Source organism: Bos grunniens, chromosome 18 (genome assembly GCF_055505025.1).
Source record: "Bos grunniens cultivar Pamir isolate PY7600 chromosome 18, Bosgru_T2T1.0, whole genome shotgun sequence".
Classification (NCBI taxonomy): Eukaryota; Metazoa; Chordata; class Mammalia; order Artiodactyla; family Bovidae; genus Bos; species Bos grunniens.
This window is the reverse complement of record NC_141182.1, coordinates 54942632-54970219: the sequence shown is the minus strand read 5'-3', so window position 1 is coordinate 54970219 and position 27588 is coordinate 54942632. Positions and strand designations below refer to the sequence as shown.

The 27588-nt window shown below is 51.5% G+C and overlaps 2 protein-coding genes and 1 non-coding gene across 5 annotated transcripts; 2 read left to right on the top strand and 1 right to left on the bottom strand.

The window, feature by feature from the left end:
* Positions 1 to 3233: 3233 nt before the first annotated feature.
* LOC147354140 (tetrapeptide repeat homeobox protein 2-like) lies at positions 3234 to 5558 on the top strand. Its single transcript, XM_086349656.1, has 3 exons — positions 3234 to 3340; positions 3796 to 3965; positions 4453 to 5558. Exons 1-3 carry the CDS (start codon positions 3316 to 3318, stop codon positions 5041 to 5043), a joined length of 786 nt encoding a protein of 261 aa, XP_086205782.1. The 5' UTR covers positions 3234 to 3315; the 3' UTR covers positions 5044 to 5558.
* Positions 5559 to 14203: 8645 nt separating this feature from the next.
* SELENOW (selenoprotein W) lies at positions 14204 to 19130 on the bottom strand. 3 transcript variants are annotated; one of them, XM_086349660.1, is made up of 6 exons: positions 18961 to 19130; positions 16368 to 16392; positions 16196 to 16249; positions 15946 to 16020; positions 15745 to 15843; positions 14204 to 14588 (listed from the first exon to the last, which is right to left on the bottom strand). In XM_086349660.1, the coding sequence occupies exons 1-5, from the start codon at positions 18972 to 18974 to the stop codon at positions 15763 to 15765; spliced, it is 249 nt and encodes an 82-aa protein (XP_086205786.1). In that variant the 5' UTR covers positions 18975 to 19130; the 3' UTR covers positions 14204 to 14588; positions 15745 to 15762. The 3 variants fall into 3 exon arrangements, with proteins under 3 accessions (XP_086205786.1, XP_086205785.1, XP_086205784.1); XM_086349659.1 differs by lacking the exon at positions 18961 to 19130 and adding an exon at positions 18146 to 18244; XM_086349658.1 differs by lacking the exons at positions 15745 to 15843; positions 18961 to 19130 and adding an exon at positions 18146 to 18244.
* An 8386-nt stretch (positions 19131 to 27516) lies between these two features.
* TRNAM-CAU (transfer RNA methionine (anticodon CAU)) lies at positions 27517 to 27588 on the top strand. The gene has a single exon. It is a non-coding gene; the product is annotated as a tRNA-Met (tRNA).

Genomic DNA, 27588 nt, shown 5'->3' with positions numbered 1-27588 from the left:
AAACTGCACACTCATCCAGATCGCTTAGCACATTATTAGTCATCAACTTCTGAGTTTTTCTCATTCTAGACTGGGAGATTTGGGATGTTTCAGACACATTTATTTTGACAAAGAGATACATCAGGCAAACAAAGCAAAAACTACACTGAAAATCGTCAATTGTTATTAAAGATTCTGAGCCTCATTCCTTGTGTTAATTAGCATTCCACAGTCTAAAGTTACCGAGAATTATTTATTCATTCTCTTTTTTAAGGACACAAGTTGATCTGATTTGTTCAGCTGATTGATAGCACAAGTAAACTTTTCCACGCTTGTTCACAGTGGTCAAGGATTCTCCCAGGCTAGGACTGCCCTGGCGGTCCAGGGGTTAAGATTCCGCGCCTCCATTGCAAGGGGTGGGCATTGGACCCCTGGTCTGGGAACTAAGATCCCACATCCCTCCCGTGGCCAAGAAAAAAAAAAATTCTCCCAGGAGTAAATCCCTTTTGATTAAAAAAAAAAAAAAAAGAGTATTATACTCATTCTCTCCTATTCAGTTTCACCAATTTGGTCTCCAAAATCTCCAAAAATCTACTAACCTTCATTCCAGCAGCAATGAGAGAAGGCCACATTCCCCATCCCTATGTCCCACCCAACTTGATCAGTCTAGTAGGCAGTAATGTTAGCAATGCATTCATGATTATATTTTTACTGATAGGTATTCACACAGCATAACATTTACCCATTTAAAGCATACAGTTCAAGGTTTCTTAATTTAGTCACAGAGTTGCCCATTCATCACCATAATCCGTTTTAGAACGTTTTCACCACCACCGGTTAGTCCCCATTTTCCCTTCTCCCAAGTTCCTGGGACGTGCTAATCCACCTTCTGTCCCTATGGCTCTGTCTCTTCTGGACATTTCCTATAAACGGAACCATACAACATGTGAGCTTTTGTGTCTGGCTTCTTTCTATGAGCCTAATGTTTTCCAGGTTCATCCATGCTGCAGTATGAATCAGTACCTTATTCCTTTCTGTGCTTAAAACAATATTCCACGGTATGAATAAATGACGTTTTGTTTATCCCTCCACCAATAGATGGACATTTTTGTTTCATTTCCACCTTTTGGTTTTTGCGAATAGTGCTTGGCATGAACATTTTCACATTTAGTGTATACATTTTCCTAAAACATTATCCGTGAGTTAGTCCATCTAGTATACTTTTATTGGCCAAATAAACTGCCACACTAGAAAATCTTTGAAGGCAGGGAAATTACTCTTCTCATCACTCCTGCTTTCCCACCACATTTGTTCGGCTTGACAGGGAAGAGTTGACAGATGACGGAACTTTTCTATATCTAACACTGAGCAGCAATTGAAAACAATGAACTTGACCTATAACAACATTTCTGTTTTAATTTTTTTTTTTTTTTGGCACTACAGCTTGCAGGCTCTTAGTTCCCCAACCAGGGATCGAACTCTCGCCCCCATGCAGTGGAAGGGCAGAGTCTTAACCCCTAGACTGCCAGGGAAGTCCTTGTTATATTTAATTTTGAATGTAATCTCCCATATATTTCTAGTGTCCTGGATTGTGAGCCTTGTCAGTCATGTTCTCCCTTGACCCTTGAGCCCTGAACTCATGAGCGCACCACCAAAAGAGGATGGAATCACCCACTTAGGTCTCTGGACAGAACAGATGTACCATCACTGTCCACCTGATGGTCTTCGGCTGAGGGTATTGGCAGCGATCACCAAGTCTGTCTCAGATACCAACCTACACTCCCAAAGCATGAGAAAGCCAGACTCTGGTAGAAAGCTACCAGTCCCCGGCATGGTGTCTCTTCTCAGTCACTGCTCATCTAAACATCACGGTGTTCCATTTATTACCTTGGAAAAGTAGAGAGAAGGTGGCCTCCGGTTACATCCTATAGACCAAGGACATTACCACCTTTGCCCCTATTGACAGCAGCAGCCGTCTTGGGGACTAGTGTGTTCCCAGCTGCCCAAGACGCAGAAAAGATGTCCAATTATGGCAGAAGGCTGGCAGAAAGGGAGCAGAGTAAATGTCCACTCGTGGCAAAATGCCCCCGTGAGCATCAAAGAGTGACGTAAATCGAAAAACAAGATCTCTTTGCTTTGTTTCATGTCATACTTGATCGCTTATTTGTCATCTCCTGACGATGACAATAGAAGTCCCAGGGGATGAGCATCATGAGCTGTGTTCTCCCCTGCCCATGGTCCCCCGGAGATCCAGGCACAAGCCAGGAACTCAGCACGATGCTTAGGTCCAGGTCTACACAGCCTCAGTTCAGTTCAGTCGTTCAGTCGTGTCCAGCTCATTGCAACCCCATGGACTGCAGCACGCCAGGTCTCCCTGTCCATCACCAATTCCCAGAGTTTACTCAAACTCACGTCCATTGAGTCCATGACGCCATCCAGCCATCTCATCCTCTATCACCCGGTTCTCCTCCTACCCTCATTCTCACCCAGCATCAGGGTCTTTTCCAGAGTCAGCTCTTCGTATCAGGTGGCCAAAGTACTGGAGCTTCCGCTTCAGCATCAGTCCTTCCAGTGAATAGTCAGAGTTGATTTCCTTTAGGATTGACTGGTTGGATCTCCTTGCTGTCCAAGGAACTTTCAATAGTCTTTTATTATTGAGCAGCTGCAAGTGAGTCCTGTCCTGGGAGGCACCAGGAACCCTCTGTATTAAGACAGCTTGGGGCCTGGCCTTCGTGGATGAATGAACTGGGTCTGGTTTCCCTGTTGCATTCGGGAGCTTGGGTCCAAGGAGCCCGATTTCACACTTCCATGGTGTTGGAGAAGACTCTTGAGAGTCCCTTGGACTGCAAGGAGATCCAACCAGTCCATCCTAAAGGAAATCAACCCTGAGTATTCATTGGAAGGACTGATACTGAAGCTGAAGCTCCAATACTTTGGACACCTAATGCGAAGAGCTGACTCATTGGAAAAGACCCTGATGCTGGGAGAGACGGAGGGCAGGAGGAGAACCGGGTAATAGAGGATGAGATGATTGGATGGCATAGATTCAATGGACATGAGTTTGAGCAAACTCTGGAGATAGTGAAGGACAGGGAAGCCTGGCAAACTGCCGTCCGTGGGATCTCAGAGTTGGACATGATTGAGCGACAACATCAAACAAAAGGATTAACCAAGTATTAATCACTCTCTTGCCAGGCAGGGAGGCTGAGGGTGGGGCAAGAGAGGGTGGGTTTCAGGACCCTTAGGGTGTGCCTAGGTGGGCACAGCATAAAACCGGGATGTCTGTCCCAGGCCTGTGAGCAGAGCATCAAACTCCGACAGCAGAACAGCAGGAGGATGCAAGAACCCGAGTCCGTCATGAGTGAGTCTGGCCTCCTGGGACTTAGTGGAGTTTGGGGGTGGAATCACATTACTAGGGGAGAGAAGCAGAGAGCCTGGTCCTCAGGGGTCCCCTGTCGGGGTGGCTCCCCCCTTGGTTGGGAGATAGTGGGGGTTGGGGAGAGCACCAGGGGTCACCAAGGAGCCTGTCCTGCGTGCCTTCCCAGGGCAGGGCCCTGGAATAAATACCCCACGGGCTGAGATCAAGCCCATTTCCAAGCTGTGCTCACTGAGGCCCAGAGAGGTGCAGTGGTTAGGGCTGGAGGGCGGACAGCCAGGGTCTGACCAACAACCTCACTCCAGATGCCCCCAGCTTCTCCTCCCGCCCTCGGGCCTGAGTCCCACCGGCTCACCAGGGTCTGGTCCAGGGAGGGGGAGGGCGCCAGGCAGGCTGGGGGCTATTCCTGGGCTCATGGGCCTTGTTTCCCCCTTGGTCAGGCCCCACGTGGAGGTCAGCGCCCCCAAAGAGAAAGCGGCGCCAGCGCACGGTGTACAGCAAAGAGCAGTTGGAGGCGCTCAAAGAAGCCTTCCTGAAGAACGAGTACCCGAGCTACCAGGACCGCCTGCGCCTGGCGGCCAAGCTCCACCTGGAAGAGCACAGAGTGCAGGTCTGAGCCCGCCCGCCCCGGGGCCACCCCTCCGCCCTCCCAGAGCCACCGCTGGGGACCGCTAGGCCAGAGGGGCCAGGGCTGCCCCGGGTCCCGCAGCAAGCAAGGGGTCTCCCCGCTGTGAACCCAGGGCTGGACCCCTTCCGCCTCAACCCTGTGCTGTATCACCCCGCCAACCGCATGCGGCCTGCCTGACACCCCCCATCGCCCCGGGGTGTCCCGGTGCCCAGCCCTCAGGGCCTCTGACCCCGCGGACCCTCTCGGGCAGACCCGTTCCTGCCCCGTGGGCGCCCAAGCCCTGCCCCCTGCCCTCTGCACCCCTTCCCGCTGCCTCCTGAACCCCAGGAGCCTCTAATTGGGTCTGGGGGGCGGAGGGAGAGGGGAGGCGGGATTCTCAGCTGGACAGCCTCACCCCCGGAGCAGAGGCGATAGCGCGGGGCCCCTCGCCTCTCACACCCGCTTCTCCCGGTCCCCTCTGCCCACCCAGGTGTGGTTCAAGAACCGCCGGGCCCAGCGCTCCCGTCTGGAGCAACGACAGGCCCAGGGAGGATACCAGATGGCCGGCGATGCGCCCACGGAACCCGGAGCCCCCGGAGCCCCCGGGACTCCCGCCCCCGCCCCGGAATCTGCTGCCGCAGCTGCGAACCCCAATTTCCCAGACAGCCCGGGATTCTACAGCCGCCCTCCTCCCCCCAGCCCCGCGGGGGTGCTCCCAGCGCCCGAGCCTGGCATCTCCAGCCACCACCCGGCCACGTGGGGCCCGGCACAGGGCGTCCACGTGTATGGTCCGACTGCTCCAACGCCGGCCCCGGCCCCGGCCCCGGCCCCGGGCTGGCCTCAGGACCCCGACGCCCCGAACTACTGCCCAGATCCTCTTCCGGTTCTGCTTCCTGACTGTGCCCCGATGTTCTCATTCCAGGAGCTCTTTTCCAAACCCTCCTCTCCCTTGAAATCTGTGTCCCCTGTGGACAAGGATGATTTAGGCTCCCAGCGGTTCACAAATTTACAGGGTCGTGGTCATCCGTCCCCGCAAAGTCCTGCAGACCCCGAGGGGCCAGAGAGGACCAGAGCGCTGTGAGCCTGCACGTGGCGCCCCCGCGTCCGGGAAGGTGTGATGGCTTGGTCTTCACAGCTCCTTACTGTGTGCACCTCCCCTGATCCAGCCTGGGGAGGGGGCGTTTCTGTGTCACTGTGAGGCCACCGCGGGTCGCAAAACCCTGAAGATCCCTGCCCGGTAATCTGGGGTGCACATGGGAACTGCTGTCAGTGGAATCGCTACTGGCAGTTCGTGTGTGTTCCGGCTCCGTGGATGCTGCCGGAGAACTTTCTGTGCAAGCGAAACCATCCTTCGCCCAGCCCCCTGAATGTTGAGGATTTGAGATATGTCTATCTCTTTTGGTGGTTAAAGTGTTGCAAACATTTTTCCCATGTGTATTTTCTATAAGTAGAATTTTCTTGATTTTAATGTTGTGTATTTCAGTGCCTCTTGTTATCTTTTGTGATGAATTCGTGTTTTTCTTTCGTTTACATCAGTGGCACACTGATGATACGCTGAAAAAAAATAGAATAAAAAAATTTTAAATAAATTTAAAATGATTTTTTATAAGATAGGCCCCCATTTTCAAGTTGACATAAAGTTTATAAAAGCTGACTGTTCAGGGTTTTTCTGGTGGTCCAGTGGTTAAGAATCCACCTTGCAATGCCAGGGACACCAGTTCAATACCTGGTCCAGGAAGATGCCACACGCCACAGCTACGAAGACCTGCACATCCTAGAGTTTGGCCTTTGTAACAGGAGAAGCCACCTTAATAAACTAGAGAAAGTTTGTGCAGCAGTGAAGACCCAGCACAGCCCAAAATAATTTTTTTAAAAAACTTGACATTCAAGGTCTGCTTGCTTTGTCACAAGCTGAAAACAGTGTACAGATAACAGTGGTCGGAGATTCCCAGTCTTCTGTTTCCAATATAGCTCAGGGGTTTCACATGGCAACCCCTTCCAGTATTCTTGTCTTGGAGAATCCCAGGGACAGAGGAGTCTGACAGGCTACAGTCCATGGGGTTGCAAACAGTGGGACACTGAGCGACTAACACGGGGGTTTCTGGGGCAGGGGTGTGGAGAGAGGAGTTGCTCTTTTCTTCTCCTGCATTACTGCTTTTTAAAAAGTATTTATTTGGCTGCATCTGATCACAGTTGGGGCATGTGGGATCGTTGCTGTTTGCTTGCAGCCATTGTAGCATGAGGGCTCAGTATTTGTGGCACGCAGACTTAATTGCTTTGCAGCATGTGGGGTTTTAATTTCCCAGCCAGGAATGGAACCCAAGTCCCCTGCATGTCAAGGAGGATTCTTAGCCACTGGACCACCAGGGAAGTCCCTACTGCTCTTCTCTTTCCTCTTGTTTAAGATATCTTTCATTATCACATAAAGATAATGTCTTATTCCCTAAAATCATAACAGTTTTAACTCCTAGGTCTTAAAACAACTAGAACTGATTGTGGATGTATGGTGTGAGGTAAGGGTTTCTTTTTGTTTTTTTTTCCCTCATGGATTTCCATCCCAGGGGCCTCAGTGGTAAAGAAGCTGTCTGCCAATGCAGGAGACGCAGGTTCAATCCCTGGGGCAGAAAGATCCCCAGGAGAAGGAAATGGCAAGCCACTCCAGTATTCTTGCCTGGGAAATCCCATGGACAGAGGAGCCTGGGGGGCTACCATCCACGGAGTCCCAGAGCTGGACAAGACTGAGCAACTGAGCACGCACATGGATTTCCAGTGGTCATTTAGTGGAGAGGTTGGTTAATTTGTCGTCAATCAAGGGTCCAATCACAGATGGATCGATGTCCACAAAGTCTTCATTTGGGGTCCTCGATCTTTATAACTTTGTACCAATTACCTGTTCCCTCTGTTTCCAGTTTCTCTGCTGCTCATCCTGATCCCTAGGTCTCCCCACAGCCAATTTTCTGGCCCCATCCTGGTCCCTTTTAGCAAATGCTCCAATCCTCTTAGGCCAGGCCAGCCTCAGCAAAAGAGAGTGAGAATTAGCAGGGATTTAGAGGTCCACGTGACAGACTGTGGTTTGGGGGCGTGGAGAAATAGTTGCGAGGATAGAATGAGACCATGTTTATCAGAGAGGCCCTGGTAGGAATGGAGACAAAAAAAAAAAAAAAAAACACACAGACCCTGCAAGGAGACTGAGGGACACAGGAGAGAGATTAGAGGCAGAGGAGACATACAGAGAGGCAGAGAGGGAGAGTTAGGGGGTGGGGCAGAAAGGAAAGGGAACTGAGGCACCCCAGCCCTGCTCCCTAAACGAAAACAGACAAGGTCCCTCCCGCATGTGTCACTTTCCATGTGACAGCTGCTGTCCTCCATGCTCTAATATCCTTACGAAAGGCCCTTTAAGGTCAGCAACCTAATCCCTTACCTACAGGAGGTCACACCCAACAGCAGAGCCTTCAACTGCCTTTCTGAGAAGACAGCAGGCGTCTGAACTGAGCGTGAACCAGGCTGCCCAGCTGAAGACCTCAGTCCTTAACCCCTCCACTCTTTGGAGTTTTACCAAGTTTATCTGCTTCTTGGACCACTCAGAGAAAGCCACGTGGACAGCTGGACCTCTGTGAGACTTTGGGTAACAGTCATCACTGGGGGTGGGTGTGAATTACACGGCGTGTGCAGTTGACACTCTGGGCACTGATTGACAGGAAGTGCTGAGTAAATGGATGGTCTTATTCTCCCGGGCTTCCCAGGGGGCGCTCGAGGTAAAGAACCTGCCTGCCAATGCAGGAGACTCAAGAGGTTCAGGTTCCATCCTTGGATTGGGGAAGATTCCCCTGGAGGAAGACATGGTAACCCACTCCAGTATTCTTGCTTGGAGAATCCCATGGACAGAGGAGCCTGGTGGGCTACAGTCCGTAGGGTCGAAAGGAGTCAGACACAACTGAAGCGAGTTGGCACACACGCGGGCACTATTCTACCGCTGAGACAGCCCCCTGACCCCCATCTCCATCTTTTCCCTCCTCTGACTCACCCATCTCCTGTCTCTCTGCCCCGTGTGCTTCCCTTCCTTCTCCCTCTCTCTGGCCTCTCTCCCGCCCCTTCAGGTCCCTGGACTTCTCCCCAGCAGGTTTCCTTGGCTTTGACCTAGTCTGACTCACCACGTGCCCCAACCTCTTAGGCCAGTCAGGCCAGCATCTGCAGAATATGAGCACAGGCACGATCAGAGGTGAGCTGAAGGGGACATGCGACTCACTGGCAGATGAAGCTCAAAAGTTTCTCAGACCCCCACTCACATCTTCCCATGTTTCCTTGGTGACCAGGAGACTTCCATTTCGGCAGTTGGTGCTGTTGGGGTCTCCAGGATCCCCTCCCCAACATAAGTCCCAGGGAGATGCTTTCAGGAAGGAAAGATGAAGCTGCCCAATCTCCTCTAGCCCTGATTGATCTGCCGTGACTCGGGCAGTGGATGGAGCACGGTGTAGATCACAGACATACTTGGTTGCATTTGCATTTTTATTCAAAATTTCGGTACACTTATCTCCAAATTCATTCAGCTGGATATATTAAATATATACAGTTTTTGTAGGTCCATAAGAGTTTTATGAGGAGTTGATGGAATCCTAGTCCTTTGCACAGTGACTAGTGCATACTGCTTGAAACTCCAGACAATGTTTCTTTTCTCTCTCAGTCCCTCCATCCCCCTCTTGCTCACATCCTCTTCATTTATAGCTTATCTTATTTATTCTTTAAATATGCAGCCAGTGACCATGCAAAGGGCTTCCCAGGTGGCGCTAGTAGTAAAGAACCTGCCTGCCAATGCAGGAGACTGGGGTTCAATCCCTGGGTCAGGAAGATCCTCTGGAGGAGGGCATGGCAACCCACTCCAGTATTCTTGCCTGGAGAATCCACATGGACAGAGGAGCCTGGCGGGCTACTGTCCCTGGGGGGTCGCAGAGTTGGACATGACTTAGCACGCATGCACGCGCAACCATGCAAATACGGCTAACCATCACAGCCAGGGAGCATGCCCTCCCTTTTAAAACCTTCCCTCTCCCTCTGTTTCTTCCCATCTCAGGTGGGAGCGTCACTCACCTCTCTTTCCAGCTCCCTCTTCCTCCACTGCCCCCTACTGCCCTCCTGCGCTGTCCTGGCCCCTGAGTCTCCCCCACAGCCGGTCCTCTGACCCTGTCCTGGTCCCATTTAGCAAATGCTCCAATCCTCTTATGCCGGCCCGGCCTCAGGAGAGCAGAGAGAAAAATTAGATCAAATTGGAGAGAGAGGGAAGGGAGTCATGTGACAGGTGATGGAGGTTGGGGGCGGGGTTGGACAGACATGACAGGATCCACGGCTCTGGGGGCTGCCAAGATGTAACAGAAGCGCCTCCTGCTTATCTAACAGACCCTGTCAGGGACCGATGCAGAAGCACCCTGAAGAAACAGGGGCAGAGGAGTGAGACCCAGAGGCAGAGGCATTGTTGATTGGAATGGGTTTCTCCCACTCACAGATATGGGGAGTTTCTCCCACTCACAGACATGGGGCGTCTTGACCCCTGAGGGCCTGGAGATTTTGATATCTCTCATCTAGATTGCTAGGAGCACAGATTATCATCTCTAAATATCATTTCCCTCTGGGAGTAACCCGAGTTTTGGCATAAAGACTGGATCCAGGTCTGAGGCCAGAAAAATGAAGGTGAGCTGAGACCATCTCCTCACAGCAAAAGCACAAAAAAGCTCTCAGAGATGATGGGGTTTCTGTCCAAACGCTTGGGGGCCAGCCTGAAGAAACCAAAGGTGGGACCATTAAAGCTTCAAAAGAAGAACGTTCTCAAGCAGGTTGAAAGATATCAAATATATAAAAACCCGTAGGTTCAGGCTGCTGTTGCTAAGTTGCATCAGTTGTGTCCGACTCTGTGCGACGCCATAGATGGCAGCCCACCAGGCTCCTCTGTCCTTGGGATTCTCCAGGTTCATAATGGTCCTCAAAAATAGGAAAAAAAAAAGAGAGAGAAATTGGTTGAGGCTCTGATTTAAACATTGCCATCTTGCCACCATGAGGCATAAACCAAACACATGAACACCCAACAAGCTAAAGAAAGGAAAACATGAAAATACAGAAAAGTTCTGGGAGACTTCCCTCCTGGTCCAGTGGATATGACTTCGCTTTGCAATGCAAGGGACACCGGTTTGGCCCCTGCTCCGGAAAGATCCCATATGCCACCGAGCAACAAAGCCGGTGCGCCACAACTACGGAAGCCTGTGTGCCTAGAGCCCGGGGCTCCACAGCAAGAGAAGCCTCCGCAATGAAAAGCCCACGCACTGAAACTCTGGAGTAGCCCCCGTCTGCTAGAGAAAGCCCACCCAAAGCAAGGAAGACCCACCACAACCAATAAATAAATGCATCTTTTAAAGAATAATAATAATAATAAAAGACTATAAGTTTCCAATTCAGGGAGCGTGGGCCCGACCCCTGGTCTGGGAACTAAGATCCTGCATGCCATATGGCAAAATTAAACAAAAAAAAGTGTCATGTCACCAAGCCTAAGATGGTGATTCACTTTACAGCAAATCTCAAAGAAATGATTCTATCAGTTCAGTTCAGTCGCTCAGTCGTGTCCGACTCTTTGCGACCCCATGAATCGCAGTGCATACTGATTTCTGGTGATCCGAGGGGATGTGGGAAGCTGCAGTTCTCCAAAGTGGCCACATGGTGTCGCTGTTGGAAAAGAATTCAGTGTTTCTCCCAGTTCAGGCTTCCAGTGACGATCCTGCTGAATTCTTTTTCTTGAAGATGTGAATTGTCTTGGTTAACGCAAAGAGTCAGACACGACTGAGCGACTGAAGTGAACAGAAGACACAGTAGGGTCATGGTATATTCTGTTTCTCCTCCACGCATCAGATCAGTTCAGTCGCTCAGTCGTGTCCGACTCTTTGCGACCCCATGAATCGCAGCACGCCAGGCCTCCCTGTCCATCACCAACTCCCGGAGTTCACTCAAACTCACGTCCATGGAGTCAGTGATGCCATCCAGCCATCTCATCCTCTGTCGTCCCCTTCTCCTCCTGCCCCCAATCCCTCCCAGCATCAGAGTCTTTTCCAATGAGTCAACTCTTCGCATGAGGTGGCCAAAGTACTGGAGTTTCAGCTTTAGCATCATCATTCCTTCCAAAGAAATCCCAGGGCTGATCTCCTTCAGAATGGACTGGTTGGATCTCCTTGCAGTCCAAGGGACTCTCAAGAGTCTTCTCCAACACCACAATTCAAAAGCATCAATTCTTCAGCGCTCAGCCTTCTTCACAGTCCAACTCTCACATCCATACATGACCACAGGAAAAACCATAGCCTTGACTAGACGAACCTTTGTTGGCAAAGTAATGTCTCTGCTTTTGAATATGCTATCTAGGTTGGTCATAACTTTCCTTCCAAGGAGTAAGCGCCTTTTAATTTCATGGCTGGTAAAATCAAAAGGAGCCTGGTAGATATTTCTAGCGCTTACCATTTTTTCTGGCTCCCCTTCCTTTCCTGACCACTGTTCCCAGGTAGATTCTACAGGTGGGTGGAGCCTTGTGACCATTCTGGCCGATGGGCTGAGACTAGAACTGAGATGTGTGTCACTTCCTGGCTAAGGTCTTTAAGAGTTAGTGCGTGTTTCTTTTCCCAGCCACGCGGATTGAGGATGCTGTGGGTCCAGGTGCAACAACAGGAGAAGAGAATCTCTATCTATCTAGATCTGCACTGTCCAGTAAGATAGCCAGCCACGCACCACACTTGCCATGAATTTGAATGTCAGTTGAAATAAAGTAAAATAAAAGTTCCAGACTTGCCTGGTGGTCCAGTGGCTAACAATCTGCCTGCCAATGCAGGGGACACAGGTTCGATTCCTGGTTCAGGAAGAGTTCACGTGCCTCGGGGCAACTAAGCCTGTGGGCCATGACTACTGCTGCTGCTGCTGCTAAGTCGCTTCAGTCGTGTCCGACTCTGTGCGACCCCATAGACGGCAGGACTACTGATGCCTGCGTGCCTAAAGCCCGTGGGCCGCAACAAGAGAAGTAAGCGCAATGGGAAGCCTGTGCCCCACCAACTAGGGAGCAGCCCCCACTCATCACAACTAGAGAAAGCTGGAGCACGGCTATGAAGACACAGCACAGCCAAAAAAATGAATTAATTAAAAATTCAGTTCCTCAGTCACATCCACCACCCTTCAAGCTCTCCATAGCACCATGTGGCATGTGCCCAGTGGCCATGGTGTTGGACAGATACAGAAAAATTTCACATCACAAAGTCCTACTGGACAAATGCTGCTCTGGGTCACTGAATGGGCGCAGGGAGGACACCTGCCCTGAAGAGGGCTGTGCACGTGCTGGGTTTACCCCATTGAGATTTGCTTTTGTTTGTGTGTGTTTCCACGGAAGCAGAACCCAGCCTAGCCTGACCCACTAGATTTCTTGCTTAAACAAAGGACTTGAGAGTCTTGTGTTATTTAAATTACCAACTGGTGGCACCATGTGACATGGCTAAGCCAAAGGGAGAGCTGAAGGTAACATCACGAAGGCTCCAGTGGGGTTAAGATCAAGCTTCCTTGAGTCCTAGTCCACCTACCTGGTTTAGATCTAAACTGCCAGAATTTACTGAACTGTCGGAATTGTTACCAATGAAGATGAGTGAGGGCTTTGCTTCTTGTTGGTACTATTGATAGTTGTCATGGGAGTTTTTCCAGATGATACTGGGTATGGATCCATGGAGCACAGACACGATCTATCTCACGGGTCAGCATTTGGCTTAGGGGAGAAATGACTTCATTTCTGTGACTCAAGGTTTGAGAGTTCATTGGGTTAGAATTGTATTTGAAGTAAGTGCAGACTTTGTGGCCACCAAAAGCATTGAGTTTCTTAAGGGAATTTTCTGGTGGCCCAGTGGCTACAACTTTGTGCTCCCAATGCAGGGGGCCCTGGTTCGATCCCTGGTGAGGGAACTAGATCCCACATGCTGCACCTAAGACCCGGTGCAGCCAAATAAACAATTAAAAAAAAAAAGTTCCTCAAATGAAAGAAAAAAAAGTTCCTCAATTCTGAGCGAATCTAATGGTCTTCATATGACCTTCTGCCAGGGAAGTTCTTCTTTTAAAAATCACTGCTGTTGACCCAGCTGTTCCACTCCTAGCTATCTGCCCAAAGGACGTGAGAACTGGTGTTTAAACAAAAACTTGTACACGGAAGGTCACAGAAGCACTGCTCACAGTAGCCAAGGAGTATAAACAACCCAAATGCTCACCAACTGATGAAATGGTGGCCCACAGAGTGGAAAATTATTCAGCCATAAAAAGGAATGACGGTCTGATGTGCGCCAATCACCACATGGATGAACCTTGAGAACATTATGCCAAGCGAAAGGAGCCACAGAAGACCACACATATTGTACGATTCCATTTTTATGAAATCTCCCAATAGGGAAATCTACAGAAAGTAAATTAGTAGTTGCTCCAGGGTGGTGGGGGGTGGGGGGGTGAGGGGGTGGGGAGGGAGGTGCTGGGGACCAAAGGGGTGCTCAGGACTGGAGGGGTGCTCTAGAGTATGAGGGTTTCTCCTTGAGGTGGTGGAAATGTTCCAAAGTTGATCATGGTGGGACTTCCCTCAAAATAAATTTGAGTTTTGTACACAAGGACAACAGTGGCCAGACTCCCATCACTTTTACCATCTTGCCACATGAGAGATTTAAGAACTGAGCCTGTGAGACTGCCAGGCCCTGCCCAGTGTCCTGACGCTGGCAGGACCACCAGGCCTCCAAAGGTCCAGGCTCAGACCTGACGCGGTTACATCTGCCTCACCTCACTGGCCAAAGCAAGTCATGGGATCAAACTCAGAGCTAGGAGGTGAGGACAGCTCATCTCCAGTGTGAGGACGGTAAAGGGGGCAGGCAGACGTGAGGAGGGGTGAGACAGTCTAACACACCACCCAGCACTTTTCTCCCAGTCGCTGACAGGTTACCTCCAAACACAGGAACCAGGAACCCACTTCATCCTGGAGGATGCACACCCAAACACAGGAACCAGGAACCCACTTCACCCTGGAAGATGCACACCCGTGGTGGCTCCAGGGAGCTCCAGAGACCACCTCCACCTTGGCTTGAGGGACCACTGAAAAGTTCAACCCAGAGTTGGTCCTAGCTCCGCACTACCAAGTCACTAATTCCCTGGAGCAGAGACCAGCAGGAGGCGGCTCCAGGGGAAAATGGACACACGCAGACACAGCCCTGTTTTGTTAACCTCATCACCATTTATTGAGTTGTGAGCTGTTGCCATCACTGCTGATATCTGAGACTCACTCATCCTGATCGTCCTCTCAGCTTCCCCTTGAAAAGGAAGCCTAGAGTAGGACCACCCCAGACACCACAGGATAGAAGGGAGACATGGGGGGAGGGGCGGTGGAGATGCAGGGAGATGAGGGATGGGGAAGGCACCAGGACCAGCGTGCGGGGACACACGCGCACACACGCACGCACAGGCAAAGACCAGGGGTGTCCATCTCTGCTCCAACCGGCGGCCGCGAGAACATCAGGGAAGGACCAGGCGTCCAAGAGACATTTCAGTCCTTCCTGTCATGAAGCGTCTGCCGAGAGGGGCTGGGCCACGATTACTGGTCTGTGTGGAGAAGAGGCGGGGAGTGGGGTTCAGACTACCGGGAGAGGCCGGATGAAGGCCAGTCGCTTCCCTGCATCTCATCTTTTAAGCTTTCCCTGTAATAAACTGTAACGCGGAGTGGAACAGCTCTGCCGTGTTCTGAGTACTGCAAGAGTCACTGAGCCTGATCGGGGGTTTCGGGACTCCTGAAATTGTACTCGACCTGTGAACAAGAGTCACTCCTTCCCCTCTCTCTTTTATATGAATCCCATCTTGGCTTATCTTAGATAAAATCATCATTGGTGGACTTCTCTAGAATCCAAGCAAACCTCATGCTGGTTTAAGCAGACGCCTTTGAGTGACTGACAGTCTGGAGGTGGCAAATGGTGTGTTTCTGCAAGGGATGTGCTCCATTTAAGAATTCAAGTCCCCCCACCAAAGGGGCACTCCCTCCCTCCTGACAGCAACTGCCCACGCATAGCCAGCTCATGCAGCCTGGAATTATGGAATTCTTTTTTTTCCCTTTTTCTTTGTGCATCTTTTTTCTTTTTTTGCAATTATGTAATTCTCGACTTTTTTTTCTTTTTTTTTGTAATTTGGGGAGACTCCCTCCTTTTCAGACCTGCATAGGAGACAAGACATTTGTATTTTTGTACTGTATTAATTCAAATTGTACTGCAGGTCCAAATTCCCACTGAAAGCAGCCTCATTCTGCTCCAGTGAGGATGAGGAGAAACGGAACTCGAGGTCAAAGCATTTGAGAACCAGGTTGCTGGTGCAAAGCATGCTGGGGGCAGGGGGCTGGGTCCACAGGTTCCTCGGACAGACGCTCAGTTCTAGCACACGTGGGGCAGGAACCGGCAACTCAAGCTTAGATGGAGGGTAGAAACTGCTTCCAGGATCTCAAAAGCCAGGAGCCAGAGCTTGGTTATGGACTAGGTTAGTGACCAGGGCCCAGTTCTAAAGTAGGTTCGATTTGGGGCTCATCTGGAACACAGAAGCTCTAACACTGAAAACCAGGCTCAGAAGATGCTGAAAAGCAGTGCTATGGTCCAGAGAACAAAGTGGAAATTGCTACTTGTTCCGGAATGTACTGGGCTGGAAACTAGTCCTCGGGTTTGGAGTCCATTGGGAACCAAGGGTCAGCTCTGTGGCCTCGGGGCGGGGCCCCCCTCACCTCTGCCTTCAGGCCACATCAGGCCTGAGCCAAAGCGGCTTTGATGGCGGCCACCAGCTTCAGAAACTTGCTCTCCGTGTCCACGTAGCCATCGCCTCCCTGGAGAAGGGAGGACCAGGGGAGGGGTGGGCTGGGACCAAGACACCAACCCCAGTCCCAACCCCCCCTTGGCCCCCAGTGAGGCAGGATGGACAGACATACCTTCTTGGAGTGAACCAGCTTTCCCGCTACGAACACTTCAAAGAAGCCGGTGACCTGGGGAGTCCCCTCGCCGCACTGGGGAGAAGGAAGAGATGCTGGAGGGGCGGAGATGCCCCCTTGCGGACACCTGCTCCTTCCCAGGGAAGGGAGAACACAGGGGGCTGACCCAAACCACCCCCCGCTGTCACCAGGGCTGAGGGACATACAGACAGGACCCATGTCTGACTCCTTCCCCTTCCCCCAGACTCACGATGTCCAGACGGCTAGGGAACTCATCTTCTAACTTCTTCTTGAGCTGAAGATACTGGAAAGAGGTGGGTGGTCACACCAGGGTCCACAGCAGCCACATGGGCGCCCCCCCCCCACGGGCTAACACCCCTCCCCCACTTTCCAGAACAGCCTCTTGGGACCACATGGCTTACCTTGGGCTTGTAGCCTCAAGCGCCACTGGCGGGAGCGTGTCCAAGAGAGTTGGTCCCGGGAGAGGAGGATGGGGACAGTGGAGATCCGGGGAGGAGAGAGAGAAGGGGACAGTGGGGATCCAGGGATGGGAGGGGAAAGGCAAAGCAGGCAAGGAGACGGAGGCAAATGGGGGTCGGAAGCAGGAAGAGATGAAGAGGAACATGGATGATACAAGGAGGAGGAGACAGACACTCTCAAAAGAGAGGAAAGACACGGGGGGCACACGGGGGCGGGTGCAGCACAGAGATGGAGAGGCACAGGAAGGGAGCCAGCCACACAAGGAAAATGCATAGACAAAGGGAGACAAGAGAGCATAGTGGGGGCGGGCACAGAATCGGGGGCAACGAGGCGAGAGCACAAGCGCGAGGCAGAGAGGGAGGCAAAATGGAGAGAGCCAGGTCAGGAGGAGAGCTGCCCCACGACAGCAGCCCCACCCACAGCCGGTACCCAAGCCTCAGGGAAATCATTACTGCAGGATTCCCAAGGCCCTCCTATGCCTGAGAGTGAAGGATAACCGCCTCCCCGCCCCACCGCCCCCCACCCCCCCATGCAGACTATTTCGGGACCGCAGTCTGGTGCACAGGCAAAGCAGGGGGAGGGGAAGGGGAGGCGCCTCAAAATGTCACTCTACCCTCTGCTTGACTCAGCGGGCAGGGACACTGCTAACGCAGTGACAGATCTGAACCTTTCAAAGCCCCAGGCAGGGACCCTCCTCCCCCGCCCCAAGTGGACATTTCAAACAGGACAGCCAGCAGACCCGGGTGGGGGTTACCCTCTGTGATCCGCCCGTGCCCCACTCCCAGCCTCGGTTTCCGCACTTGTAGAATGGAGTTAAAATCCCTGCCCAGGGAGTTTCTGGGAAAGGAAATTCAGGCAACATGTATTTACTAAGCGCCTACAGGCCAGCATGCCTGTGCAGGCCAGTACAGTCCAAGGCGCCAGGGTTGTGGCACGGTCTACGGGACAGAACACTTCCTGCCGAGCAGACACGTTTTCACCCTTAAAGCGGGCAATTAGATCAAATGTGTAACACCCAATACACCGCACTCCCTCCGCCATAACCATTAAGACGACAACCTAGAGGGGTGGGAGGGAAGTTCAAGAGGGAGCGGACATATGTACACCTACGGCCAATTCTCGTTGACATATGGCAGAAACCAACACAACATGGTAAAGCAATGATTCTACAATCAAAAATAAATTTTAAGAAAACCACTCCCTCTACGGATGGGGAAAGTGGGGTCAGAAAACGGGGAGCGTTAATAGGAAAAAAGCATCCACCGTCTGGGTTTAAGTCCTTGCCCAACACAGGCCGGGACGATCTGGAGCCTCCTGACTCTGGCTGGCCCCACCCGACGACCGGTCCCGGGGGAGGGGAGACCGAAGCGCCCAGGGAGGTTCCTCTTGCATTACAAACCGACCCCCACCTGCTCCCCACCATGAGCCCGGGAATCGGGGCGGGCGGGGGGAGCTGTTTAAAACGACACACACGTGTCTCAGTTTTACCTTTTAGGACCTGAGACGTCTAGAATGTCACAAATTGGGGGGGGGGGGGGGCAGCGAGAAATCAACGTCCTCTGTTTTCCGCCTCCTCCCACGCCCACCGCACCCACACAGAACCCTCTCCCCAATGCAAGGCTCCCGCCCCCACCCCCGACTCCCCCAGAGCCCAACTCCGCCGGGACAGGGCGGGGCCCGGGCGGGATTCGAAGAGGGCACCTCTGGCCCGCGTGCTCACCAATAAACTACTCGGACGACGACGGCCATAGCTCCGGACCGCGGTGCCCGCTGCGGCGCGGACTCGCGATCCGAACCCTGGCGAGGCAAGGCGAGGTCTGCGCCACGGGCGGGGCGTGCGCACACAGGCCTGACACTCGGCGTTCCGCAGCGCGGACCAACGCCGGGAGAGGGGGGGATGAGGAGAGGCCCCCAGAGCGGGGGCGAGAGGAACCCTGCCGCCCACCGCCCTGAGCCCGCCACGCAAATCTTCCCCCTCGCCCGCTGTGAGGCCAGGGAAAACCCCAGCAGAGGGGGTCCTCAGGAGAGCCCTCTGCGCACCTCGCTCCCGGCCCCCCTCTTCCGAGCCAGAATGGTACGGTCTCATGGGGCGGGGGTTCAGGGCCAACCGCTGCTGGTTGCAAACGGAATTGCAACTGACCTTGCTCGTTTCGCTGGGAGGACCTTGAGGGCGGCCTAAGGGGGAAAGGGGGCCGGGTTCGCAAGGATTCGGGGTACACATGGGCGGCCCCTGAAGCTGAGGTTTTTTTTCAATGAACGGTCCGGGAGACCCGCTGCCTTATTAAATAAAGCCTGGCATTCAGACCTGGGCGCCGCCTGATCAGCACTGAAGTCCCCCACTCCCCACCAACCCACCCACCCTTTTGCGCCTTCCAGACCTCTTCGAGGCAAGGGGTTCATGGAAAGTGCTAGAAGTTGGCAGCTGAGTTATAAGGGCTTAGAAAGCCGATGCATCTCTCTGAGTCTCAGTTTCCTCTTCCAGGCATAAATGCCTTCAGAGAATGTTTACCCATTTAACAAATACCTATTGGGTACCTTGCTGCAGTCATAGGTTCTGAAGATACAGCTCAGTTCAGTCGCTCAGTCCTGTCTGACTCTTTGCGACCCCGTGGACTGCAGCAGGCCAGGCTTCCCTGTCCATCACCATCTCCCAGAGCTTGCTCAAACTCATGTCCATCCAGTCGGTGATGCCGTCGGAAGATACAGCAATGAAAAAATAACCAAAGTCCCTGCCCTCAGCCCTGCCCGAGGTCTTCCCGCCCCAGCTTCCGTCTCTGACCCCCTGATCCTCACCTGCTGTGATCCTGATATCTCGGGGCTCCTGGCAGACTAGGATCAATTCCCACCCCCTATTGCTGCCAGCTGTGTGATCTCAGTGGTCTTGGGCAGGTATCAGTATAATGAGCCTGTGATGCAGAGCAGTTAACATGCAGCTGGGCGTAATCAGTGTCCCATAATCAGGTGTCTTTCAGGCTCCCAGGGTGCTCAGAACAAAAACCCAAGCCTTGGGAAGTCCCTGGTGGTCCAGCGATTAGAATTCCAGGCTTTTACTATGGTGGCCAGGGTTCAGTCCCTGGTGGGGAAACTGGGATCTCTAAGGGGAAGCTAAGATCATGGCATCTGATCCCATCACTTCATGGCAAATAGATGGAGAAACAGTGGAAATAGTGACAGACTTTATTTTTTGTGGGCTCCAAAATCACTGCAGATGGTGACTGCAGCCATGAAATTAAAAGACGCTTGCTCCTAGGAAGAAAAGTTATGACTAACCTAGACAGCATATTAAAGAGCAGAGACATTACTTTGCCAACAAAGGTCCATCTAGTAAAACCTATGGTTTTTCCAGTAGTCATGTATGAATGTGAGAGTTGGACTATAAAGAAAGCTGAATGCCGAAGAATTGATGCTTTTGAACTGTGGTGTTGGAGAAGACTCTTGAGAGTCCCTTGGACAGCAAGAATATCCAACTAGTTCATCCTAAAGGAAATCAGTCTTGAATGTTCACTGGAAGGACTGTTACTGAAGCTGAAACTCCAATACTTTGGCCACCTGATGCGAAGAACTGACTCATTGGAAAAGATCCTGATGCTGGGAAAGATTGAAGGCGGGAGGAGAAGGGGGCAACAGAGGACAAGATGGTCGGATGGCATCACCGACTCAATGGACATGAGTTTGAGTAAACTCCAGGAGTTGGTGATGGACGGGGAAGCCTGGCGTGCTGCAGTCCATGGGGTCGCAAAGAGTTGGACATGACTGAGCGACTGAACTGAACTGAAGGGGAAGCTTGGCCCAAAAGAAAAAAAAAACTGCAACAAGATAACCCAAGATTTAGCATGCTCCGCCCCTGATTGGCCCCACTGTTCCCTTCTGGTCCCTCTCAGTGCCCTAGCCACATGGAATCTTGGACCTCACCCACTCACCCACCTCTGGGCCTTTGCACAGCTATTTCTACCCTTCCCTGCTGCCTGATCCTGCTCATCCTCCAGGAATCAGTTCCAACATATTGTAGGAGAATTTTTGTGTTTTGGTAAACTGTGGCTTCTCCATATTATTAATACATCTGTTGCTGTTGTTCAGTCACTAAGTCTTGTGGTCACTGTTTATGATCTCATGGACTGCAGCACACAAGGCTTTCCTGTCCTTCACTATCTCCCAGAATTTGCTCAAACTCATGTCCATTGAGTTGGTGATGCCATCCAACCGTCTGGTAGTCAGTCGCCCCCTTCTCCTCCTGCCTTCAATCTTTCCCAGCATCAGGGTCTTTTCCATTGAGTCGGCTCATCATATCAGGTGGCCAAAGTATTGGAGCTTCAGCTTCAGCATTAGTCCTCCCAATGAATATTCAGGGTTGATTTCCTTTAGGACTGACTGGTTTGATTTCCTTGCTGTCCAAGGGACTCTCAAGAGTCTTCTCCAGCACCACAGTTGGAAAGCATCAATCCTTTGGCGCTCTCTTTATAGTCCCTCTTTTGACCTTCCTTATGGTCCAACTCTCAACATCGTACAGGACTACTGGTCTTAGTTTGCTAATCATCACTATCATCGCTAAGCACCAGAAGCTGAGTGACTTAAACCACAGACATTTATCTCATGGTTCTAGAGGCCGGAAGTCAGCGATCAAGGTGTCAGCAGGGTTGTTTCCTCCTGAGTGCTGTGAGAAAGAATCTGCTCCCTGCTTCCCCCCTAGCTTCTGGTGTTTGGCAATCTTTGGTGTTCCTTGGCTTATACGCGCATCACCCAGTTTCTGCCTGCATGTTCACATGACACGCTCCCAGTGCGCATGTCTGGGTCCAAGTTTCCCCAGTTTATGAGACCCAGTCATTTTAGGTTAGGGCCTGCCCTATGCCAAATGACCTCCTCTTCACCCATTACATCTGCAACAAGCCTATTTTCAAACAAGGTCACATTCTGAGCTGCTGGGGGTTAGGATTTCACAGACGAATTCTGGGTGGGAGATAATTTGAACTGTAACCAATCATTCAGAGTTACCTGATTCTATGGGGTCTGTTTTACAACTCTGTATAAACTGTAGGTAAGTGATGGCAACACAAGATATATCTGTTTTTGTTTGCTTGTTCGTGGTTTTTTTTTTTTGGGGGGGGGGCGGGGGTGCGGGTTGCCGTGCTATGCAGCATGCGGAATCTTAGTCTTCCAACCAGGATGGAACTCGCATGCCCTGAATTGGAAGTGCAGGGTCTTAACCACTTGATCACCAGGGAAATTCCACAATGAATCTTCTATAGAGGTATGCACATAAATTCTGTCTGGAAGGAAAACCCTACCTCCCTTAGTCCATTTGGGTTGCTATGACAGAATACTATGGCTTATATGCTTATAAACAACAGACATGTATTGCTCCCAGTTATGGAGGCTGGGAGTCCAAGATCAAGGTGCCAGCATGGTTGAATGAGGGCCTTCTCGTGTTCATGGCTGGTGCCTTCTCGCTGTGACCTCACCAGGTGGAAGGGACTGGGGAGCTCCCTGGAGCCTGTTTTCTAAGGGCACTAATCCCACTCACGAGGGCTCCACCTTCATGACTTCAGCACTTCCCAAAGACCCCACCTCCTCATACCATCATCTTTGGGGAGCAGAATTTCAACATATAAATTTGGGGGAAACACAAATTTTGAGACCATAAGACTCCCCCCCAATGTTTTGCCTCTACTTGCATTTTTGATTCACTATCTCTGATCTATAAATGCAACTGTTTTTTTGTTTTTTTTAACTTTTTATTTTTTGGCCACACCCCGAAGCACATAGGATCTTAGTTCCCCGTCCAGGAATCAAACCTGCGCCCCTGCACTGGAGATGCGGAGTCTTAACCACTGGACTTCTAGGGAAGTCAGTGTGTCTGTTCTTTGAGTCTCCTCTGAACCAGTTGTAACACTTCACAGGGTTAAGTGAAATCTTTAACACGTGTTAACTTTTAGATCTGTATGAGTCTTGGTTTCCCCAAAGTCTCTTCCCCAAGTCCTTTCTCCCCACAATTATCTTCTAACAATGCTGTCGTCAAGGAAGCCCGCCCACAGCCCTCAGGCTGGCCAGGGTCCCTGTAGGGCTCCCCTATCACTACCCCAACCGCTCTGGTTGTCCCAGGTCTGATGTTCTCAAACACGCAGCAAGTGGCTGGGCACAGGGCAAATGCCCAGAGGCTGTTTTGTTGACCGGACTTAAGGCTGAGAATTTGCCAGGGGCCTGAAGAGTGAAACACCCCCTTTATGCCACTGAGAACAAAAAGGTCTCTGTCACCAAGAAGTGGGGGAGGCTGGAGGCATTAGTCATGGTTCTGGGGCTGGGGAACCATTCCTTGCTTGCTCACTCTCCCTCACACACACACGTGTACACACACATACACACACACACAAATGGTAACACACAGCTCTCACCCTCATCTGGCTAAACCACTGCACATCCAGACAAACCACAGCCCAACCAGAGACACAACACACCACATACCTCTATTCTGCTACACAGCGACACAAAAACACCCTACAGTCTCAATACACAACAGCCCAGCCGGGATCACATCAACACCTCCAAACGCACAATTCACAATGACTGCTGCCTCTCCTCGGCCATGTGGCGGAACACACAACTGTACCCTGGACACACAATAACACAACACACCCAAATCCAGCCAGAGACACAACAGCTCTCCCTGAGATCCTGCTCACTGGGACACACGATTGTATACAGAGCACACACCACTGGATTTGGTCACGGATGTTGATACACAACCGCACAGCTGCACACACAGACAGGATCATTAATGCCCGCTGACCTAGGCACACAGCAACAGACAACCCCACCTGCTCCCAAGAGACAAAGGCACACAATTACGCAGTAATACAATAGTACACATCACCATGGCAGGGACAAGACACACAATGAGACTATACAACCTCAGTGCCACCCTGGGAGGCAGACCCCGGCACACAACAGTACAACCACACACACACACAACACTAACTAACACAGTAACCCAGCCAGACTCTCACTGGGATGCCTCTCGACTTGAACACCATTGCACAACCACACACCACCCCAGGGACACACTCAGGCAGAGACTGCAGCCCAATGACACGGCACACAGAGGCTCCCACCCACAACCTCGCAGTGACCCGCACCCAAGCTCCGCAGGCCTGGGGTCACACAGTAAGCAGACACAGTCCCTGCCTTCTGGGACTCACACTATGGTCAAGGAGACAGACACAGGAAAACAGAAACAAACAGGGATTTCAACAGGCTGTAGCAAGTGCTGGGAAGAAAAATAAAGCCAGGAAGGATGGTGGGGAGTTTTATAAACAGATCAGGGGAGGCAGCTCTGTTACTAATAAAAGCAGCCAGCCCTTGAATATACAAAGACATAAAAGTCTCCTTCGGGCCCTAAAAGGCAGGAACTGTAATCATCCCATTTTACAGATGGGCAAACTGAGGTACTTGGTTGAGGTCACACCAGGCCTTGTCTGACTGCGGAGCCTGTGCTCTGAACCAGCTTCCTGTCAGCACGACGGATAAAAGCAGGGTGGGGAGGTGGGGGTGGGGTGGGGTGGGGACTTGTCGGGGACCTCGAAAGCTTCCCTGGTGGCTCACAGGGTAAAGAATATGCCTGCAATGCTGCAGACGTGGTTTCGATGCCTGAATCCAAAGGTCCCCTGGAAAAGGGAATGGCTACCCACTCCAGTATTCTTGCCTAGAGAATCCCAAGGACAGAGGAGCCTGGCGGGTTGCAGTCCGTGAGGTCACAAAGAGTCGGACATGACTGAGCGACTAACGCTGAAAGCTCCAAGGGGGTGAAGGAGGCCTGGACTTCTGAAAAGCCAGGAGATCCAGCCTCTGCCTCGTCCCTGTCCCAAGGAAGATGCTACCCGAGGCTCTGTGTCAGGGAGGGCTTCCTGGAGGGGGAACCTGGCTGCGGGAAGAGCAGGATCTTCTACACCCAGACCCAGCAGGGCACTGTGCTGCACCCCACCTGCGTCTTCACCAACAGCCCCGAGGTGCTGTACACGCAGGAGCAGGCGGCCAGGGGGGCAACGAGAGCCGAGGTACCAGGAGCCCTGGAGGGGGTGGGGAGAAGCCCTCCATCAGGGGTGTGAGGGGGCACAGTGATCTCGGGGTGCCGCTCGCTGTCAGGGGCTACCCCCTCACTCCTCCCCACACTACATCTTCCCTGAGGCTGCTGACCTGGGACCCGCAGGTCCCTGGAGCCACACCTGGCTGGGTGGCCTTGGGGGGTTCACCCCCCTCCCCACGTGGTGCTGGCGGCCCCGAGTCTGGAGCCTGTCCCACGGGCTGAAGTATTAGTTGCTCAGTCGTGTCCGACTCTTTGCCACCCTTATGGACTGTAGCCTGCCAGGCTCCTCTAAAATCCCAGTTCATGGGATTCTCCATGCAAGAATACCGTGGTGGGTGGCTATTTCCTTCTCCAGGGGATCTTCCAGACCCAGGGACTGCATCTGAGTCTTGGCGTCTCCTGCATTGGCAGGCAGATTCTTTACCACTTGCACCAACTGGGAAGCCCAGGGAGCTCCCCCAGCTGTTCACAAACACGCAAACAAAGCTGCTTTGTAGTTTCATACGCACGTCTTTGCATGGCCGAAGGCTTTCCTCTGTCTGGCATAAATACCTAGGTGTGAAATTCCTGGATCATAGAGGGGCGTATGGTTCATTTTTTAAGGAAACTCCTGAACTGTTGTCCATAGAGGTTGTAACATTTCATATTCCCACAAGCCGGGTGCCAGAGTTCTTCATCCCTATCCTAACCCTCACCAGCATTTGGAAGACTCAGTTGTTTTTCATTTCAACATTCCAATGGGCCTGGGGAACTATCTCATTGTGTTAATTTTGCATTTGTCAGGACTTCTCTGGTGGTTCAGTGGCTATGATTTTGAGCTCCCGATACAGGGGGCTTGTGGTCCATCCCTGGTCAGGGAACCAGATCCCATATGCCACATATAACAGCTCACCTGCTACAATTAAGATCCCGCATCCCACAATGAAGATCCAAGACCCTGCACGTGCAACTAAGACTCGGTGCAGTCAAATAAATAAATTTTTTTAAAAAAGAAATACTTTAAAAATTAAAATAAAATTGCATTTCCTTAAAGACTAGTGCTGGAATCAAGATTGCCGGGAGATATATCAATAACCTCAGATATGCAGATGACACCACCCTTATGGCAGAAAGTGAAGAGGAACTAAAAAGCCTCTTGATGAAAGTGAAAGAGGAGAGTGAAAAAGTTGGCTTTAAAGCTCAACATTCAGAAAACTAAGATCATGGCATCTGGTCCCATCACTTCATGGCAAATTGATGGGGAAACAGTGGAAACAGTGTCAGACTTTATTTTATTTTGGGGGGCTCCAAAATCACTGCAGATGGTGATTGCAGCCATGAAATTAAAAGACGCTTACTCCTTGGAAAAAGTTATGACCAACCTAGATAGCATATTCAAAAGCAGAGACATTACTTTGCCAACAAAGGTCCGACTAGTCAAGGCTATGGTTTTTCCAGTGGTCATGTATGGATGTGAGAGTTGGACTGTGAAGAAGGCTGAGCACCGAAGAATTGATGCTTTTGAACTGTGGTGTTGGAGAAGACTCTTGAGAGTCCCTCGGACTGCAAGGAGATCCAACCAGTCCATTCTGAAGGAGATCAGCCTTGGGATTTCTTTGGAAGGAATGATGCTAAAGCTGAAACTCCAGTACTTTGGCCACCTCATGCACAGAGTTAACTCATTGGAAAAGACTCTGATGCTGGGAGAGATTGGGGGCAGGAGGAAAAGGGGACGACAGAGGATGAGATGGCTGGATGGCATCACCGACTCGATGGACGTTGAGTCTGAGTGAACTCCGGGAGTTGGTGATGGACAGGGAGGCCTGGCGTGCTGCTGTTCATGGGGTCACAGAGAGTCGGACACGACTGAGCGAGTGAACTGAATTGAAGGTGTTTATATCAAACCTGTGTGTGCATGCTCAGTCGTGTCTGACTCTTTTTACGACCCTGTGGACTGTAGCCTGAGTCTCCTCTGTCCATGGGATTTTCCAGGCGAGAATACTGGAGTGGGTTGCCATTGTCCTCCTCCAGGGGATCTTCCCCCCATCCAGGGATCAAACCAGTGTCTTCTGTGTCCCCTGCTTTGGCGGGCCGATTCTTAACCCATGAGCCTATATTTTCTTTTCTTTTTTTTTTTTTTGCCTATATTTTCTTAAAGAAGATTAATGGTTTTAGCTCTGCTTTGGGGATTTAGGCTTTCTTTTTCTAATCTGGCTTCTTGTCTCGTTCAAATCCATCACTGGTAGTGGAGAGATACAGATTCAGCCTGACAGCAGGCATCAAGGGGTGGGAGGTGGGGGCAGCTAGAGTGCCAGAAACAATTACTAGCATTAGAAAGGACTGCAGGCAAGATCCGCCCTCCCTATGTATCAGGGAAACTGAGTGATAAGCATTTTCCTCCCCTAACCCAAAACTTTCCTGAAGCTAAGAACTGCTTTCTCTGCCTGGACTTACAAAGCAGTATGGTTTATGCTGCTGGTGTCTGCTTCCTTTCTGGGAGTCTGGAATTTAGGTACACGCTGGGTAGACTGTGCCTACGTGAACAGCCTCCCCCAAATTCACGGGTGGGTCCTGAGTCTCTAACGCACTTCTCTGCGCCTAAACTTTGAATACACGAATACACGTGGCCGCATTTTCGTTGCTAGGGAAACGTGCTGGGGCAGCCCTGCTGGGAAGAGCCAGAGGCAGGAAGGGGATTCTCCCCTTTGATCAGCTGCGTGTCCTGATCTCTACATCTCTACAGTATTGACTATACTGTATAAACTCTATATTGACTCCTGTAGGACCTCCTAGCAAGTTGCTGAACATGGGAGTGGTTTGGAGACCCTGACTCAACTGATAACCCTGAGTCAGACCCAGATGGAGAGGGGGCGGTTTGGAGACCCTGACTCAACTGATAACCCTGGGTCAGACCCAGATGGAGAGGGGGCGATGCCTGAAAAAAGTCTAAAATGCAAACTACACCATACTGTTCACTGTTCCATTGTGTGTGGGCTGCCAGGAATTGCTTTATGAAATTTAAATTCTACTGCACTGTTAGCAGAGTGGCGCAGCGGAAGCGTGCTGGGCCCATAACCCAGAGGTCAATGGATCGAAACCATTCTCTGCTA

What these genes read in the sequence shown, in the direction of transcription:
- LOC147354140 (XM_086349656.1), top strand. Translation starts at nt 3,316, where the DNA reads ATGCAAGAACCCGAGTCCGTCATGA. An exon ending in AGAACCCGAGTCCGTCATGA is followed by an intron (nt 3,341 to 3,795) that starts GTGAGTCTGGCC and finishes CCCCTTGGTCAG; the next exon opens with GCCCCACGTGGAGGTCAGCG. An exon ending in TGGAAGAGCACAGAGTGCAG is followed by an intron (nt 3,966 to 4,452) that starts GTCTGAGCCCGC and finishes CTGCCCACCCAG; the next exon opens with GTGTGGTTCAAGAACCGCCG.